Source organism: Glycine soja, chromosome 17 (genome assembly GCF_004193775.1).
Source record: "Glycine soja cultivar W05 chromosome 17, ASM419377v2, whole genome shotgun sequence".
NCBI classification, from domain to species: Eukaryota; Viridiplantae; Streptophyta; class Magnoliopsida; order Fabales; family Fabaceae; genus Glycine; species Glycine soja.
The window spans coordinates 39,781,688-39,797,342 of NC_041018.1; the positions used below are offsets into that span (position 1 = coordinate 39,781,688).

At 32.1% G+C, this 15,655-nt stretch overlaps 2 protein-coding genes across 2 annotated transcripts; one reads left to right on the top strand and one right to left on the bottom strand.

The window, feature by feature from the left end:
* Nucleotides 1-4,190: 4,190 nt before the first annotated feature.
* LOC114391896 (mannose-P-dolichol utilization defect 1 protein homolog 2-like) lies at nt 4,191-8,967 on the bottom strand. The gene is made up of 8 exons (XM_028352898.1): nt 8,647-8,967; nt 8,242-8,395; nt 7,819-7,891; nt 7,656-7,722; nt 7,105-7,164; nt 6,621-6,681; nt 6,497-6,538; nt 4,191-4,572 (listed from the first exon to the last, which is right to left on the bottom strand). Exons 1-8 carry the CDS (start codon nt 8,791-8,793, stop codon nt 4,469-4,471), a joined length of 708 nt encoding a protein of 235 aa, XP_028208699.1. The 5' UTR covers nt 8,794-8,967; the 3' UTR covers nt 4,191-4,468.
* A 3,500-nt stretch (nt 8,968-12,467) lies between these two features.
* LOC114392480 lies at nt 12,468-15,099 on the top strand. The gene is made up of 7 exons (XM_028353628.1): nt 12,468-12,780; nt 13,136-13,189; nt 13,285-13,416; nt 13,536-13,644; nt 13,732-13,773; nt 13,892-13,948; nt 14,172-15,099. Exons 1-7 carry the CDS (start codon nt 12,539-12,541, stop codon nt 14,676-14,678), a joined length of 1,143 nt encoding a protein of 380 aa, XP_028209429.1. The 5' UTR covers nt 12,468-12,538; the 3' UTR covers nt 14,679-15,099.
* Nucleotides 15,100-15,655: the final 556 nt, after the last annotated feature.

The window sequence follows — 15,655 nt, forward strand, 5'->3', positions numbered from 1 at the left end:
TACTTGTTTGGTATACTCATTACTTGTCCACTTGCTCATCCAGGGCAATATCATATCATACTCATATACATACAGGGTAATACTATACTGTTTAAAAAGTAGGAATATAAAAACTCAATCATATGCAGTGGCTCGTTTGTATCTTTTAAACAGTCTTACTCTATTGAATTTTGTCTTGATTAATATTCACATCCCCTAGCCTACTGCACAAGTGCTCAGAATTGTTTCAACTTGTCCTGGATTTCTAGATTGGATGGATTGGAAACCACCGCATGTTAGCATGCATGTATTGTTTTGCAGAGGATAAGGATGACTAGCTTTTATATGATTTATGATTGGTGTATCTATGTTGCAAACTTTTTCATGTTTGCTTATAGCATTTTTTGGCCTCTTCATGGTGCAACTGAGCGTATCCAGTCCAATCTGAAGACTTCTGTATGAGTTTTGACACGATTTGATTTCCTTGGCAGCAAGCAGATGACATTTTATTTGCATCCATTGTCATTTGGGAAGATAAAGGCAAGTGATACAGTTGTTGATTTAAAAGAATATAATGAACTGCTTGTTATTGTTTGATGTACCCTGTCTTCCTCTGAACTTTTCCTGCTAATTGTTCATAACCACGTCAAAGTAAATCAATGCTGTTTGAGGTTAAAAATCTCGAGGGGACATGATCTCAACTTAGAATAGGACTAACAGAGAAGGGTCTAGTGGGCTCTATATGAGGAAAATATGTTTATTCACTCATGTTTACCTTGGGCATTTTGTTGCCATTCTTTGCTAAAATATCTTCCCCTTCGCGATATTTTCCAACTACTTATATCACGCGTAGTAATAATATCTTCCAACTGCTTAAGGTGAACCGCTAGATCATATTTTTGTGTCTTGATTGTGGACGGAGACGATTTATCTTCTACAGAATGCGATTCATACATGCTGAGTGCTACCACTATACACCTTATTTATGTTATGGTGCATATATGTACCGTTGGATTTAACTATTACATAAATGAGTGTTTTATGAAAGCCATTACCAAGCAAAGTCACAAAACCCGGATTGTGAACTGACTATGTAAACTGGTTTGGTCAAAATAAAGGTTCAGAAATATTGATGAACTGATACGAACTGGCTTGATTCAACCGAGAAAAATGATCGCTGGACTGTTTATACAACCAGACGAGTCATGTTTCGATTCGGTAAAAAAGAAAATCAAGCCAACCATAAATCATGTTCAGTCCAAAATAGCTTTTGTCTTTCACTAGTGCAGATAGCAGAACCATAAAAGAGGTTAGAGACCCTTGTCGCAGCTTTACCAAAAGTTGTTAACCAAAAAAATAACCTTTACCAAAAGTTGGTACTTCGCTCCAATAATGCCAATTCCCATTTTCCTATTTTAAGCATTTAATCACTGGCCCAAGGTCCATTAAACCAATATCTAAGTTTTTGTTTTTGAAGTACCAATATCTAAGTTAATGACGGGTAATATTGGAAAGTTTTAGTAAATTACATATATCTTGGAAGTAATTGTAATTATGTTCGAGTCTCGGAAGATCAATAGTTTAAGTTAATGACTATTGGAGAAAGATCACAATTTTATTAGCAATCATAATGTATTTAAAATTATAGAAATGTTACAATATATATATTTACTTTCTTAACCAATATTCTAGACATATGTTAGCATTTGTCTAAAATAAATAAGCATTAAAAGATTACCAAAAGTTGGTCCAACGTCTAACGTGTTCCAATAATGTCAATTGCCATTTTCCTATGTCAAGCATCGAACCTTGTCGCATTAAAATCAATATCTCCATTAAGTTACTGACTGGTTATTAGATTGGGTAAAAGTTAACCCCAAGCAACATTCAAAATTCTTATTGAGTGAGGCCAATCATTTTCTTAATTGGTGAAGTCCTTTCATCCGTAGTTAGTGGAGCTACCACAACTTGTATAAGAAAAAAGGTTTTTTATGAAATGGTTTTCGCTTAAAACACACGAATGACATATTTCCGTCAAGTTTTGTTTTTACATTTTTCCAAATTTTTAATTAATTATTTGTTTTGGAAAACGCCACGTTAATATTTAATGTTTTTCGTGCGTTTTGCATTCATACCATACGGCAGCACTCTTTGTATAATGTACTTAAGAATTGTCTGTTTTTCCAAAACAAATAAAATTGATTCTATTTATTTTTCATTTTTAAAATTTAAAATAATATCAATTTATTTAATCAATAACTACCCTTACTTCTTATCTCTGTATTGTTTCAATTTTATCAGATTAAAAAATACTAACACACTGTTGCTAACATATTCTCTATTATTTGTTGAAATTATTGAAAAACACAAATTTGTGAATCTCACTCTACTTAATAAACCTTATTTATAATTTTTTAATAAATTTAAACAATAAAAAAGTATGTTAGAAAATACTCCATTGCTAGCACCACTCTCGTGGTATATTATTCTCAAAGGGTCCTTACCTTATCTAACTTTTAACTATTTTATACATTTATCACAAAAGTAATGAATCACCAGTCACTCTCTCACGTAACATCATTAATTAATAGAGTACGTTAGTAAACTAGATAACTAAAAAAGCGAACTAATTTAATACATTTTTTTTGCTTAATTGTAATTTTTACTTCAAAAACAAATTTTACTTTCGACAAATTAATTTAACCTATTTTAACTTAAATTTTTAAAAAACTTACAAATTTTATTCTTTCATCTTATTTATAATATAATTGTAATTTTTACTCTCAATTTTTATTATTTTGACAATTTCTTACCCAACTATTGATTTTTTTAGCAAATTTTATCTCCAATTTTTATTTTTTGGTAAATTTTATCTTTATTTTTTGTGCTTATTAATAAAAAATTACTAGGAGTAAAATTCACAAATTTTTTAAATGTTGAGATAAAATGTGCCAAATTAAAAGATTGATGGTAAAACTTATAAAAATTAAAAAGTTGGGAGGTAAAAATCCCATTAAGCTAATTTTTTGGTTCCAATCTAAAACCTACGAACACCGCTTAAAAAATTTACCAAAATCTTAAGTTTTTTTTTTTTTTTATACCAAAAACAACCAAACAAAACACGACACCATCACTTCAAAAAGAGCAGAGTGGTATCATGGTAGTGCTTTACGAAGATATTTTTGTCTCCTTAAAATAGAAGTGGGTTCAAGCATAATTTTTGGAAAAATCTTAAAATTAATTTTTTTTAAGGGATAATTACATGACCCTCCATCAAGGTTAATGGTAATGTTACATCGGTTTTGTTTAAAAAATTACTTACCTGACTTCATACATTTTATTTTTAGCACAAATTTCAACATATATGGTTACCCATTTTTCACTATCAATTTTCTTATATAAGTACACGTTTAAAAATTTTTGATTCGATCTAAATTTCCACTTGTACTAATCTTGATGGATGAGGAGTTGTAATAGGGGGGATCCACAATCAGTCATGAGGTGATTTATAAGAGGCAGCGGGATCGTAAGGGTTTGATGGTGTTGGCTACTCGGCTTGTTGTGGGTGTGTTGGTTGCTATGACCCAAAACCAAAGCCACTTCACTGTGATATTATAAAACATATTTCAATTATAAAATTGATGCATGCCACAAGGAACAAGCTTAAATGAGGAAAAATAGATGGCACTGCCATTCTGATATATTGGCCAGGAATAGAGAAAATTATAAAAATTGCGTGCTACCACACTCATGAAAGAAGCCAGTAAATGCCAAAATAACAAGGCGATTTAGCCCATGCAGTTTGGAAGGTACTTTCAGCCGAAGTGCATATACCTTTCAAGTACGAGAGTAGGGGAAACTATATGAAATCTCAAGGCAATTTGGATTATTGTTATCAATTTAAAATTTGTCAAACTTCTCTTTCATCTTATTTTTCATATATCTATCTCTCTATTTCCTATCACATAATTTGTCACATCTATCAATTTGTCTCTCTTCTTTTATTTTTTTCTCTCCATCCCTCTCCTCTTCACACCGATACACCCAAAAACATTAGATGTACGTTTTGTTTTTTTCCAGGCAAACTAATGTCACATTAAAACCGGGGTGAGAAACCATCCGGAGTTTTCTTTTACTCAACATTTTACGATTTAAAAAAGGTAGAACTAAGCCTTAGAATCATGATATGAGATTCTTACAAAGAACCTGGATGCATCCTTTAAATTTTAGCTTTGATAAATAACGATAAAATCATGAAGCTCAAGTATCTCAGGTACCAAAATAAAAATGATAATAATCACCTGTTACTTTTACACTGCTGCCTACAGTCCAAAATAAAAATGATAATAATCACCTAGCAGCAGTTGAAATCTGAAATAAGGTAATGTTCGATTGAAGACTGACAAAATTCTGTGTATGGACTGGATGCCGTGGCACCTGCAGAGGGTTGGCCCGGATGATGAGATATACACAACCTGATACGGTTCTATTACTTTGTTTTCTTCTCCTTTCCAACCTGAGGCTTTTGGTATGCTATAATCTGACTCAAGATGGTAAAATTTGTTGCGACACCAATTGCATAGCCCAATAGAACTTCAAAAGAATCAAGGAAACAGTCACAATTATATGAAATAGTAAAGAAATAAATTTACAATGTGCAGTACTTCTATACAGACACAAAAAAGTGGATGATTTTGAAAGGGGTAAGTATCAAGTCAAGGAGATGGAAGAAATGGTTTTGAAAGAAAAATATGTTCAATTTCATAGACAAAATAATGGAAACAATACGTAGCTGGGCTTTCAATATTACCATCCTATTTAAAAGGAAACTCTTGATTGAAAAGTCACCATTTTCTCAACAAGCATTAGAACTTTACATCACAAGACAACAATTATACATGTATATACAAGAATTAAAACATGGAATTTGAATCTTCTGGTCCTTAAGGCTCAGGAAAAGCAAGTCTATAGGGAGCTTGTGTTCTCAAAAGCTCCGCCCTTCTTATTCACTAGATCAATTCCAAGATAAATGTGTACTATATGTTACTTCATATAATATTTTATGATGTGCTAATGCGCCATAAATTCATCCTTAAGAAAATTGGTGTCTTGTCTTGCACAAGGACCCACAGTTTCTTGTGCAAGGAATCATAAATAATGCAACATAATTGTTATTTGTTAGTCTTTCTTTGAAATTAACAATGTCATATTTCTAAGTAAAAGATCCAAATCCCAGCAATCAATAATAAAATGTAGTCTTTAGCTACAAACAGTAGTAGTTTAGTTGTTTGTCTCTTAATTTTCAAAAGCAAAATTAAAAACAATTTCATATTGGGGGGGGTGGGGGGGAGGGAGGAATACACCCATGGGGGAATATTTATTGAAAAAACACAATGTTTAAATATTTGCTTTGATGTAAACCACTTAACAACATATACCATCTTTCTCCATTGCCAACAATCCAACATCAAACCATGAAAACTAATGCACAAAAAAACAAGCTAAAAAGTCAGACTTGTTCTTCCCCCTCTGCCAATTGAAACATCTTTTGGCCACTAGCATAACTCAAACCTTTAAAATACACTATAAACTTGGAGCCAAAATCACAAAAAACTACTGCTGGGAGAAGTTAAAGAATACCAAGATCTCAGAAGCACAAAAACCCAATACAACAGGAAAAAGAACCCAGATCATTGAGAATTCTCCGGCTTACTTTTTATTTTAAATGTGTGTGTGTAACTTCTTTGCTCAAGATGCAAGATGGATATAATTTACTTTTACAGGTGAACTTTATGAAGGAGGAGGGGCAAGGGAAACAATTACAAAGTGAATAATGGGATGATGGCTAATCAGTTTATGAAGCCAGAGATTTAAGAATAAAAGATGAGGCAAAAGGGAAAGATAGTTATTCACTTCTATCTGTCAATCTGTGGTTCATCAAAAATGCAGACAGAAAAAAGTAATAGCTGGTGATGCTTGTTAAATTTCGATGAAGCTATTGAGGAAGAATTTTTACAGTAAATAATGAGATTGCTACTAAATGAATTTGGTTGATTACAAGATCACTACTTTGAAATCATACTGTTTCAAAAACACTTTTGAATCTCTGCACTGTTTCCAATTTTCTAATGTCAAAATTGAGAGAGACATCATGCAAACATGTTTTGGTTTTTAAAATAAATGTTTCTAAAGTCATTAATTGAAAAGGTCCTAAGGGATTATTTGGCTAGAGAAAACGTGTTCTATTTTCAACTTTTCATAAATAATTACAAAAATTCTACCTATAAACGTGTTTTGAAGATTTATATAGAAAACCATGAAAACAAGGCAACATTTTGTGATTATTTGTAAAAACAAAAAATTATAACAGAAAATGTTTTCTGAAATCAAATAGGCTCTAAGCTTCTCAAAACATATAAACATTATTATTGGCACCAAAAACAGAGTTAACATTCATTGACAATGATGACAACAACAGAAGACATGATGATGAAAACAAATTAAGAAGCAAGCCTACCACTTTTTGGTGCACTTTCTTGGATGGTGGTGAATACTCTAACTGCAACAAATAAAACAAATACATTAGTACGCAAAACAACACAAAATTTAACCTAAATTTTATTAAACTCATAATAGCTTACCCATTGAACCTCCAAAATTCATAAAAGAAGTTATGAAGCTGAGTTCACCTGTACTTTTGTTCTGCTCAAACATAGTAAGTTACTAATGATGAATAAGAAAGGTGAAACAAAATGTCAACAAACTTCATCAAATGAAATATTTTAGACATAAAACAACTATAAGGAATGTAGAGGCATAGTATGAAAAATTTCAGTATAACCACTCCAACAGAGTTCAAAGCATCCTAGCTTTTCATTACACAGAAGCAGCAAAAGCTCCAAGTTTTCATAAAAATGCAGGTAGGAGTAGGATGGCAACTATGGCATACTCAGAAGCCAAGTTCCTTTTTATGAAATTAGTGTCAAGTAAATAAGTAATCCATCATGCAGCATACAATGAAAGAACCATTTAGTCATTACTGAAGAAGAAATAAGTAGCCATTATTCTGACTGCAGAATCAAATGTATGTAAGTACAAAAAAATTAAGTTTATGCTTTCACTTACAGAAAAGTTTTGCCATATTTGTGGGATCCTTGCAAAGAGAAAGATTGCATGCTGTGATGCCTGCAAAAGATCATATCCACATCAAAAAAATATTAAGCAATGAGAACCTAGTAACCAAAATAATTATAAAATACGGCTAAAATGCTCAGCAGCATGGAAGGAATACGAAAGATTCTGTTAGAAACAAATATAAAACCATTTGTGCATCTTTACCTATGAGTATGACCTAACAACTTAAGCTTTAAGAATATTTCATTCATGAAATGGTACCAAAGCCTCTACAACCAAGTGGTATTGAGTTTGATCCCACCCTCATTCGTTTAATAAACAAAGTTTAATTTTAGCACAAGGTAGGTGGGCTTGTGTATTTTCATGCTTCAAGCCCAAAGGACTCTTGTGTGAGGGGCCATGTTAGAAATATAATATAAAACAATTCAAGTGTTTCCATCTACAGCTTAAACTTTTGGGATAGTTGGATCATGACAGGTTCAGTTGGAGAAAAATTATAGCAGCATAAGTAATTGTATGTTGAACATAAAATTGTCACTCACATACAGAGCTTCAAAGAGTAGAGGATCAATTTGACCAGCTAAGATAGTGGGTGCTACAGCACAATATCTGAAAACCAAAGTGTCAAGGAAATGATCGAGAATACTCAATTATACTGTTTATCGCAAGAATAAAATCCAACTCTTCAGCAAGCAAGTAGGATACAGCAATGCCCGGATCCATGTTATTGCATGCAAAGGTCGAGAATAGTAGTAGATTATGGCAACCAATACTAAAGCTGTATCAAAAATGGAGAGGAAGAAGCAGTTAGATAACTTCAAAGAAAGTGGAAGCACAACATAGCATAGCTATAGCTATACCTAACAAAAGATTGATCAGAACAACTTGCATGATCTAATTCTAAAGCCTATGATGCTCATGCAAGTACTAATTTCAGAACATCACATTATCATATTTGTCCACTGCTTGTTTTCTGTCAAACCCTAAACACCATTGCACAAGTCTGTTACTCTATAAAACAACACACATCACAATTTCACGCAATTCACGTGAGGCAATTCCTACAATATATCAGTTCTGCACTAAGAACAAACAGAGACCAAAACATAAGCAAAGCTGTGAACACACCTTGGATCAAAAGAAACAACAACTCTCCGTAAGCCGAAAATGGAAGGCCTTTGTGGAGACAGTAAGCCAAGGCAATGGTATATCCAATAACTTCAAGCTCGAAGGATATCATGCTAAGGCCTCTCACACTCTGATGCTTCAGAATTTTCATAATCTGAACATCAACACGATAATACATACAGTCATGAGCACGATACTTCCGAATTAGGAAACCTCGTTATAACTCTAAGCTAAAGAGAGACTAAGCATGCATATAGCAACATTTATCGAACAGAACAGAACAAAACAAAACCCTAACTAACTAACGCCTAGCGCACTCTTGAGTACTAAACGGAATAAATGCATAATAAAAGAAACGCATGCGGCAAATGAAATGAAAAATTGAAAGCGGTTAACGAATAGTGCCTGGGGAAGTTTGACGGTGGTGGAAGCGGCGACGATGGCGTAGCCGAGGAGTTTGGAAATGAGAGGGAGCAAGCAATCCTTCTCCGGGAACTGGCCGTGGCGGAGAGATCCAACGGCGCAGCTTAGATCAATCCCTAGATATTCCATCGCTCTCTAATTGTGAGATCTGAAGAAAACGATTCTTTCACTGACGAATTCTTCTGATGTAAATGGATTCTACACTCTGAATTCTCAGGTTCAGTCAAGTGTCTGCCAAGAAATGTATCACTCATCCAATTTTTTCTTATTCGTTTTTCATTTGAAATATTTTAAAATAACTATAGTTAGAATTTTAGTTTGTTCATTATATATTATAGGATAAATATTTTTAAGGTATACTAGTGCAAAAAAAAAGTCACTTTGCGCCTCTATTTCTATTTTTTAAACTAAACAATAACAAATAATGACAACTGATATAGTTTAAAAGAATAAGTAATTATCTTTATGAATAATTATAGATATTACATTTAGATTTATAATGAATAGTTTTATTTATAATGTAAGATTATTTTTAAATTGAAATGAATAAATAGTAAAAAAAATGGAGTATATAGATAAAGATAAAATAATAATAATTTGTGATGTATTTAAACGAATAAGTATATTCATCACTTCTTCTAAAAAAAAGTATATTCATCACTAATCTAGTAATTTCATCTATTTTACACCTCTTTTAAATGCGTTCAAATAAATATTTAATTTTTAATCAAGGTTTACAATGTCAATAATTGCAAATTGCAACTCTTAAGTTAGTTAAGGTATGTTTTATTATTATAAAAATGTTTTTTCGGAATAACATATTAATTCCAGAATAGAATAGGTATATATTATTTTGAAAAAACATGTTCGGAAGAGAAAAAGGGGTATGATGGGTAATTTAAATATAAAAAGAGTGGTGGTGTACTTAGTAAAAATGGTGGTTTAAATAATAGCTTCCTAAGTTAGATTTATAGATGCATATATGGGTCAGTTTGGCCCACTTAGACAGAACCGCAAATTTTTTGAATGAATATTTTCTACCCAAAAATCTTTTTAAGTAATTTTCTCTTAAATCTCTAATTATTTGAAAATAAAATACCAATATGAATTGTTTATGTAAATAAAAATAAATTAAATAACTTAATTGCAACCATTATATAATTGAGGGATTAAATTTGAAAAAAAAGAAGATTAAAATGGCAGATTATTTTTAATAAATAAAATTAATCTTAAAAATAAAATATGTAAGCATTGAATTGAAATATGTCATGCATCATTATTATTTTTTCTTGATGATTTTGATGCATTCCTGCGTATCATTTATATATTAAACGTATGCTGGGTTATGTTGATTTTAAAGAAATAATTACTCTTTTATAACTTTCTGAAATATTGTTTTAAAAAAAAAACAATTTTTTTTAAATCAGCTTTAGAGATAAACAAATATAAGTTAACCAATTAAAGAAAGTAGTATCAAAAGACAAAATTTTTAAGTATACACATTATTGTTTGTGTAAAAAGAAAAAGTGTACACAATATTGTTTAGGGAAATAAACTAAAATTAGATTATTTTATCGTTTAAACTTTAAAATAAAAAAAAAAGTGTGCAAAAAGCAAAAACAAACGCTTATTTTAATTCTATTCTCGTACATATAAAAACAAAATTTACGTAAGACTTAACCAAAAGAAAAAACAGTCTAAAAAAAACAATGAGTAAGAAAATGACAGGCAAAGCCATTTGCGGGAAATTCCTTTGAGATCAAGCAGTCTGGAAAAAACAAAGTAAAAAACAAAAAGAAAGAAAGAAAACAGTCAACATCAACTTGAGTTACAATTCCTGAAGAATATCCATGCTACTCTTGCAAAATATATAGTTTGTTTATTTTTAATGAAATGAAACTATAGCTATACAAATTATACGACGTGCACAATTTAGGCCATTAAAAGCATTGCACTAAAATACACATAAAAAATCATTACAGCAATATATATATATATTGAGTACGACACTACGACATGTAATTAAACTAACCAATTTTGAAATAATTATTTCACCAAACGTGAGTTGTCATTGGTATTGGTATGTTGCACCTTTTAAAACTTAGACAATGAAATATTAGAACAGGGAAGTGAAGAACAGTAGAAAATTGGGGACACATTATATAATGGGTGGGTGGGTAGATTTTGGGCCCTGTTCTGGGTAGCTGCAAGTCCATCTACTTGCCCAGCCTATTGGGTGCATCTGCATCATCCACTGGTCCAAACACTTATAGCATACATTAAAGTAACCATCATCTTCCTTTTATGGTCATATTAATTTTTCCAGTAGGCAAATTTATTTTTGCTGATGAGTGATGACCCCAGATCTTCCCTGCACAGGAGATTGGGTTGTCTTGTGGTCCACCTGCACCACTTAGTGCATGTTTCGAAATTTGATGATTTTTTTTTTTTTAGCCAAAAGTAATTTTGTCAAAGAATTAAGACTCTTACCTTTGTTTTCATTTTATTTTTATCTGTTAGATTTATATTGGAATGTACACACAATATTTCTAACTTCAATCCAAAACATGCACTTAGTGTGTATTCGGTTTGTTGGTAGCTTGCATTCTAAGACCGTTGAACAAAGAGGTATGTGAGAGGAAGCTTTTAAATGAACGAACGTTTCGGAGTTACTCAACGACAAACAAAACACACTAATGTTGGTTGTTGTTTAACGTTTTGATTTTTCTCAGTCGTGTTTTTATTTTAATTTTGAAAAAAAATATATATATATGCTTTTGAGATTTTTTTTTTAATATTGCATAATTATTATAAATTTTTAAGCAAACCTTTTAATTTAATTTATTCTAAAAAGAAAAAGGCACACACATGAGTACTGAGACGGGACAAAGATTGCACGATAGTTTGAGAGTCCATTATGGAAATGAAAATCCTATTTGTTATTCTTAGTAATATAACAATATGAAATCATTTTTTACTTAATGGATTTGTCTTTCAGGATAATTAGATATATGGTGATTATAAAATGCTGAAATAGACCACACTTGCAATAGAGACAAGTAGATAGATAGCCTAGTAACGATGTGGCAGGGCCAACGAGGAACTAATAATTTGTTGAAATCAGTCCAATCATTTATAGTATGTTTAGATTTTTAAAAGATAAAATCGCAAAAACTATGAAGGTTAAATTTTAGCGAAATTGTGGCAACGACTTTTTCTACAAAGATCTAAATAAACCATCATCATTATTACTACGTTTTGAATGATGCCAATTAACTCAAATTTCTGAAAGTGGTCATGCATTACAGAGCAAGTCAATTGAAACCTCATTGTTTTTATCTTGTAGCAGCATATGAAGAAAGGGGTAAAACTTTTAAATTTTGCACCGTTTCACACATGCTCAAATCATTATTGAACATGAACGAAGTTATTTAAGTGAAAAAAGAATGTTCATAAAAAAAGTTAAAACAGAGTTATACTTATAGCTTAAATGCCAAAGATTATTTCTATGTTCTCTTTCACGTTTTTCTTATTGAACATAGTAAAAACATTTCTGTTTATTTAATTTCTTGTATTCAACCACACCTCAAGAGGAAACATGGTAAAAATTATTCCTAATTAAGAATTTATAGTCCATACTAAGAAAGAATGGAGGGAAAGTGGCAGAGGAGGAAGCCTTTTTCATGCAAATGGAAATATCAAACCAAACTCTAACCATTACCAATGGTTTTTAAGGATATTTGAATTATAAATGTTCCTCACCAGTGACCAAGCAGAAAGGGAAAATGTTCAGGCCCCACTCTAAAATTTCAACTACACCAACTCTCAATATTGGAGCTAACACACTCTTGGTGGTCTCCAACTACAAGCTGCAATGCAAGTGGGTACCATTGGCAATATTGTTAGCATTTCTGGTCCCTTTTTAACCAAACTTTCTGCCCCCTACCCTTTACTCCTCCCACTCTTTTGGACAATGGAAAGTGGAGTACCCTTCCTTGACTGTCTCTTGCAAAACACTCTTAGAAGCATTTGCTCATTTCCCACTTCTTCAACTTCTTCCAAGTGGGTGTATGCAGTCTTCTGGAGGATAGTACCTCGAAACTTTCCTCCGCCTAGGTAAGTAATAATTCGACAAAACTTATATACAATTCTATAGGCATTTTTGGTGATGTTCTTCCATCAGAATTGAAGTTTCACTCCAGAATCCATGTTGACATTTAATGAAAACCTTTACTACATGGACTACTACTGAAATGAAACTCTAATTTTGATCGGAGAACAACACAAAAAATAACTATGGGATTGTATCTAATTTTTGTCATAAGTAATTTAACAACATATATAGAATGTGTAAGACAAATGAACCACACGCATGTTATTACCATTTACCACCTAGGTAAGTATGGGAAATTTGACTGTATATATGTATGTGGATGTTTGTTTGATGTTTAATTAATTATTTTCTTTGTAGGTGGGAATTTGGAGGAACAGCTCTTGATCGCTCAAAGGGAAACAAAAGAAACTGGCAAGTTTGGTGGAACTGTGATAAACCATAGACAATTTTACATGAACATTGTATATTTTGGGGTATTTGAAATAATGGAGGGTTTTCTTTGTTAGGATCCTTGTATGGGAAGATGGTTTCTGCGATTTTAATGAATGTGAACAAGGGAGGAATGGATGCTTGAACTACAAGTTTGGAGCTGATGTATTCTTCAAAATGTCTCATGAAGTTTATAGTTATGGAGAAGGGTGAGAATGACATTGCTCCCTTTTTACATTTTTGGCCACATTTAAGAAAAGAAAGCTTATTACCTTTTCCTGAAAAGAAAAAGTGTAGTGTATTCTTATTTGATATCTATATTCTGCAGACTAATGGGGAAAGTGGCCGCAGATAATAATCATAAATGGGTTTACAGTGACACTCAAAATGGGTGTGAATCTAGCTACATTGGTGCATGGAATGCTTCAATGGATCATGTAAGGGAAGTAGCTAACAATAAGTGCAAAAAAAAAAACACTTGGTTTATATTTTTAGTTTTATAACTTGACATTTAATCTTGACAGCAACCAAAGACATGGGAGTTTCAGTTAAATTCAGGTATTCAGGTTAGTAAATTCATTCAGAAGGGGTTCAGAAACCCGTGTTAATGGCAGAGTTTACATCAATTTTTTTTTATCAAATTTGATCTAATTGATGTTATCAAATTGTCATTCATTTTGATAGACCATTGCTGTCATTGCTGTCAGAGAAGGCTTAGTACAACTTGGTTCATTTAACAAGGTCTTGGTCTCTTTTATTTCTATCCTTCCAAATATTATTTCTACATTTTGTTCAAAATCCCAATTTACTAATAATTAAAGGGTTTTTGAGATATAAGGTGAGTTGAATGGTTAAGAGAGAATGAAAGAGGGGAAAGGACGTGGATTCGATCCCTTCTACTAACAAAAACTAACATTTGCCGATTAAAAAAACTATTAATTAAAGGGTTCTTCTTCTTCTTCAGATTGCTGAAGATCTCAATTTTGTGGTTAGCATTCAAAGGAAGTTCAGCTACCTCCACAGCATACCAGGTGTATTTTCCATTCAAAGACCACACCTACCCATTCAACATCCATGCATTGCCAAACCAAACCTACAAATGATGGAAAGCAATGAAATGACCCTATCTGCCTATAATGCAACAAATCAAGTCACAAGAGTCAATGGAGTGCATGAGGAAAAATCCAGCTTCTTTTCCATGATATCCATCAACTTGGGTAGGAATCCACCACCCCAAAATGGAACAACAACAACACAAGGGTCACCTCTTTGGTCAGCTCCACCTTCCTTGCCCAACATGTCTTGTAGTTTTGGTGCTATGCTATCAAAGCTTCCATATGTTACTCCTTCCAATAATCCCCCTCAAGTTCTTGAAACCAATAAGACCAACCACAAAGTGAAGATTGAGGAGTGCAGATTTCATGGTGCTGCTAATGGAGATCAGAACAAAAATGCAGGGTGGAATCCTTGATAAATAAGAGAGAACCGCTAGCAACACACTCTTTTAAACACATACTTCATTGTTAACTTTATTGGAAATTACAAAATTTTGTGGGTTTGGCTTCTTATTTACTGAGTCGCACTCATAATTTTGCAGTTTTTAATGAATTTTAACAGATGATAATAAGTGTGTTAGAAAGAATGTGTCAAAAGGTGTGGTGAATCATCAATGCAATCTTGATTTGAGAATGACTATGATCATCCCTTAGTTTTAGTTAGCTTGTAATAATTTGGTGTTTTTGAAGAGAGTTGGTTATATTTCTCTACCAGCACAAGGCCACCACACGGGGTATATAGGTGGAATGTTTATGGTCTACTATTTTCTCTTTTGTGAATTAATGCTAAATAAATATAAATGCAGTGAAGATATAATCTGCTGCTACTTCATTTCATTTGTGCACTACATCTCACCTTTTTTTGTCGTGTGAAGAGATGTTGATGTTGTCTTAACACCCCGCGACCAAGTTGTTGGCTGGATAATATTTTTGCCTCTTGATGATTGCAAAATGGTAACAGCTATGCAATAATTGAGAATTAAAAGAAGAAAAAATATTTTCCCATTTGTTTCAAACTATTTATATCCATTTGTTTTCAATCTCTATCATACAATGTATTATGATTGACCGATAATCTTATTTCTTAAATATATAATCAAATATCTAAATTTGTATATATAAAAAAATATAAGTTAATTTCTTAAATAAATCTTAATACTGCAAAGGTTAATCTCTAGCCTTTCGGAGATAACAAGATAAAATGACGGGTGATCACCCAAATAAAAAAAAGTAAATTATCTCAAAATTTTACATTATATTTCATACAGATTTCTTGACACAAGAGTCTTTAGACTTAGAACCAAACTACCTTAGAAGTTCTATTAGGTAAAGATATGTAAATGGTTTTAACTTATACATTACATGTTCATCGATAACCTTACATGATGCATGT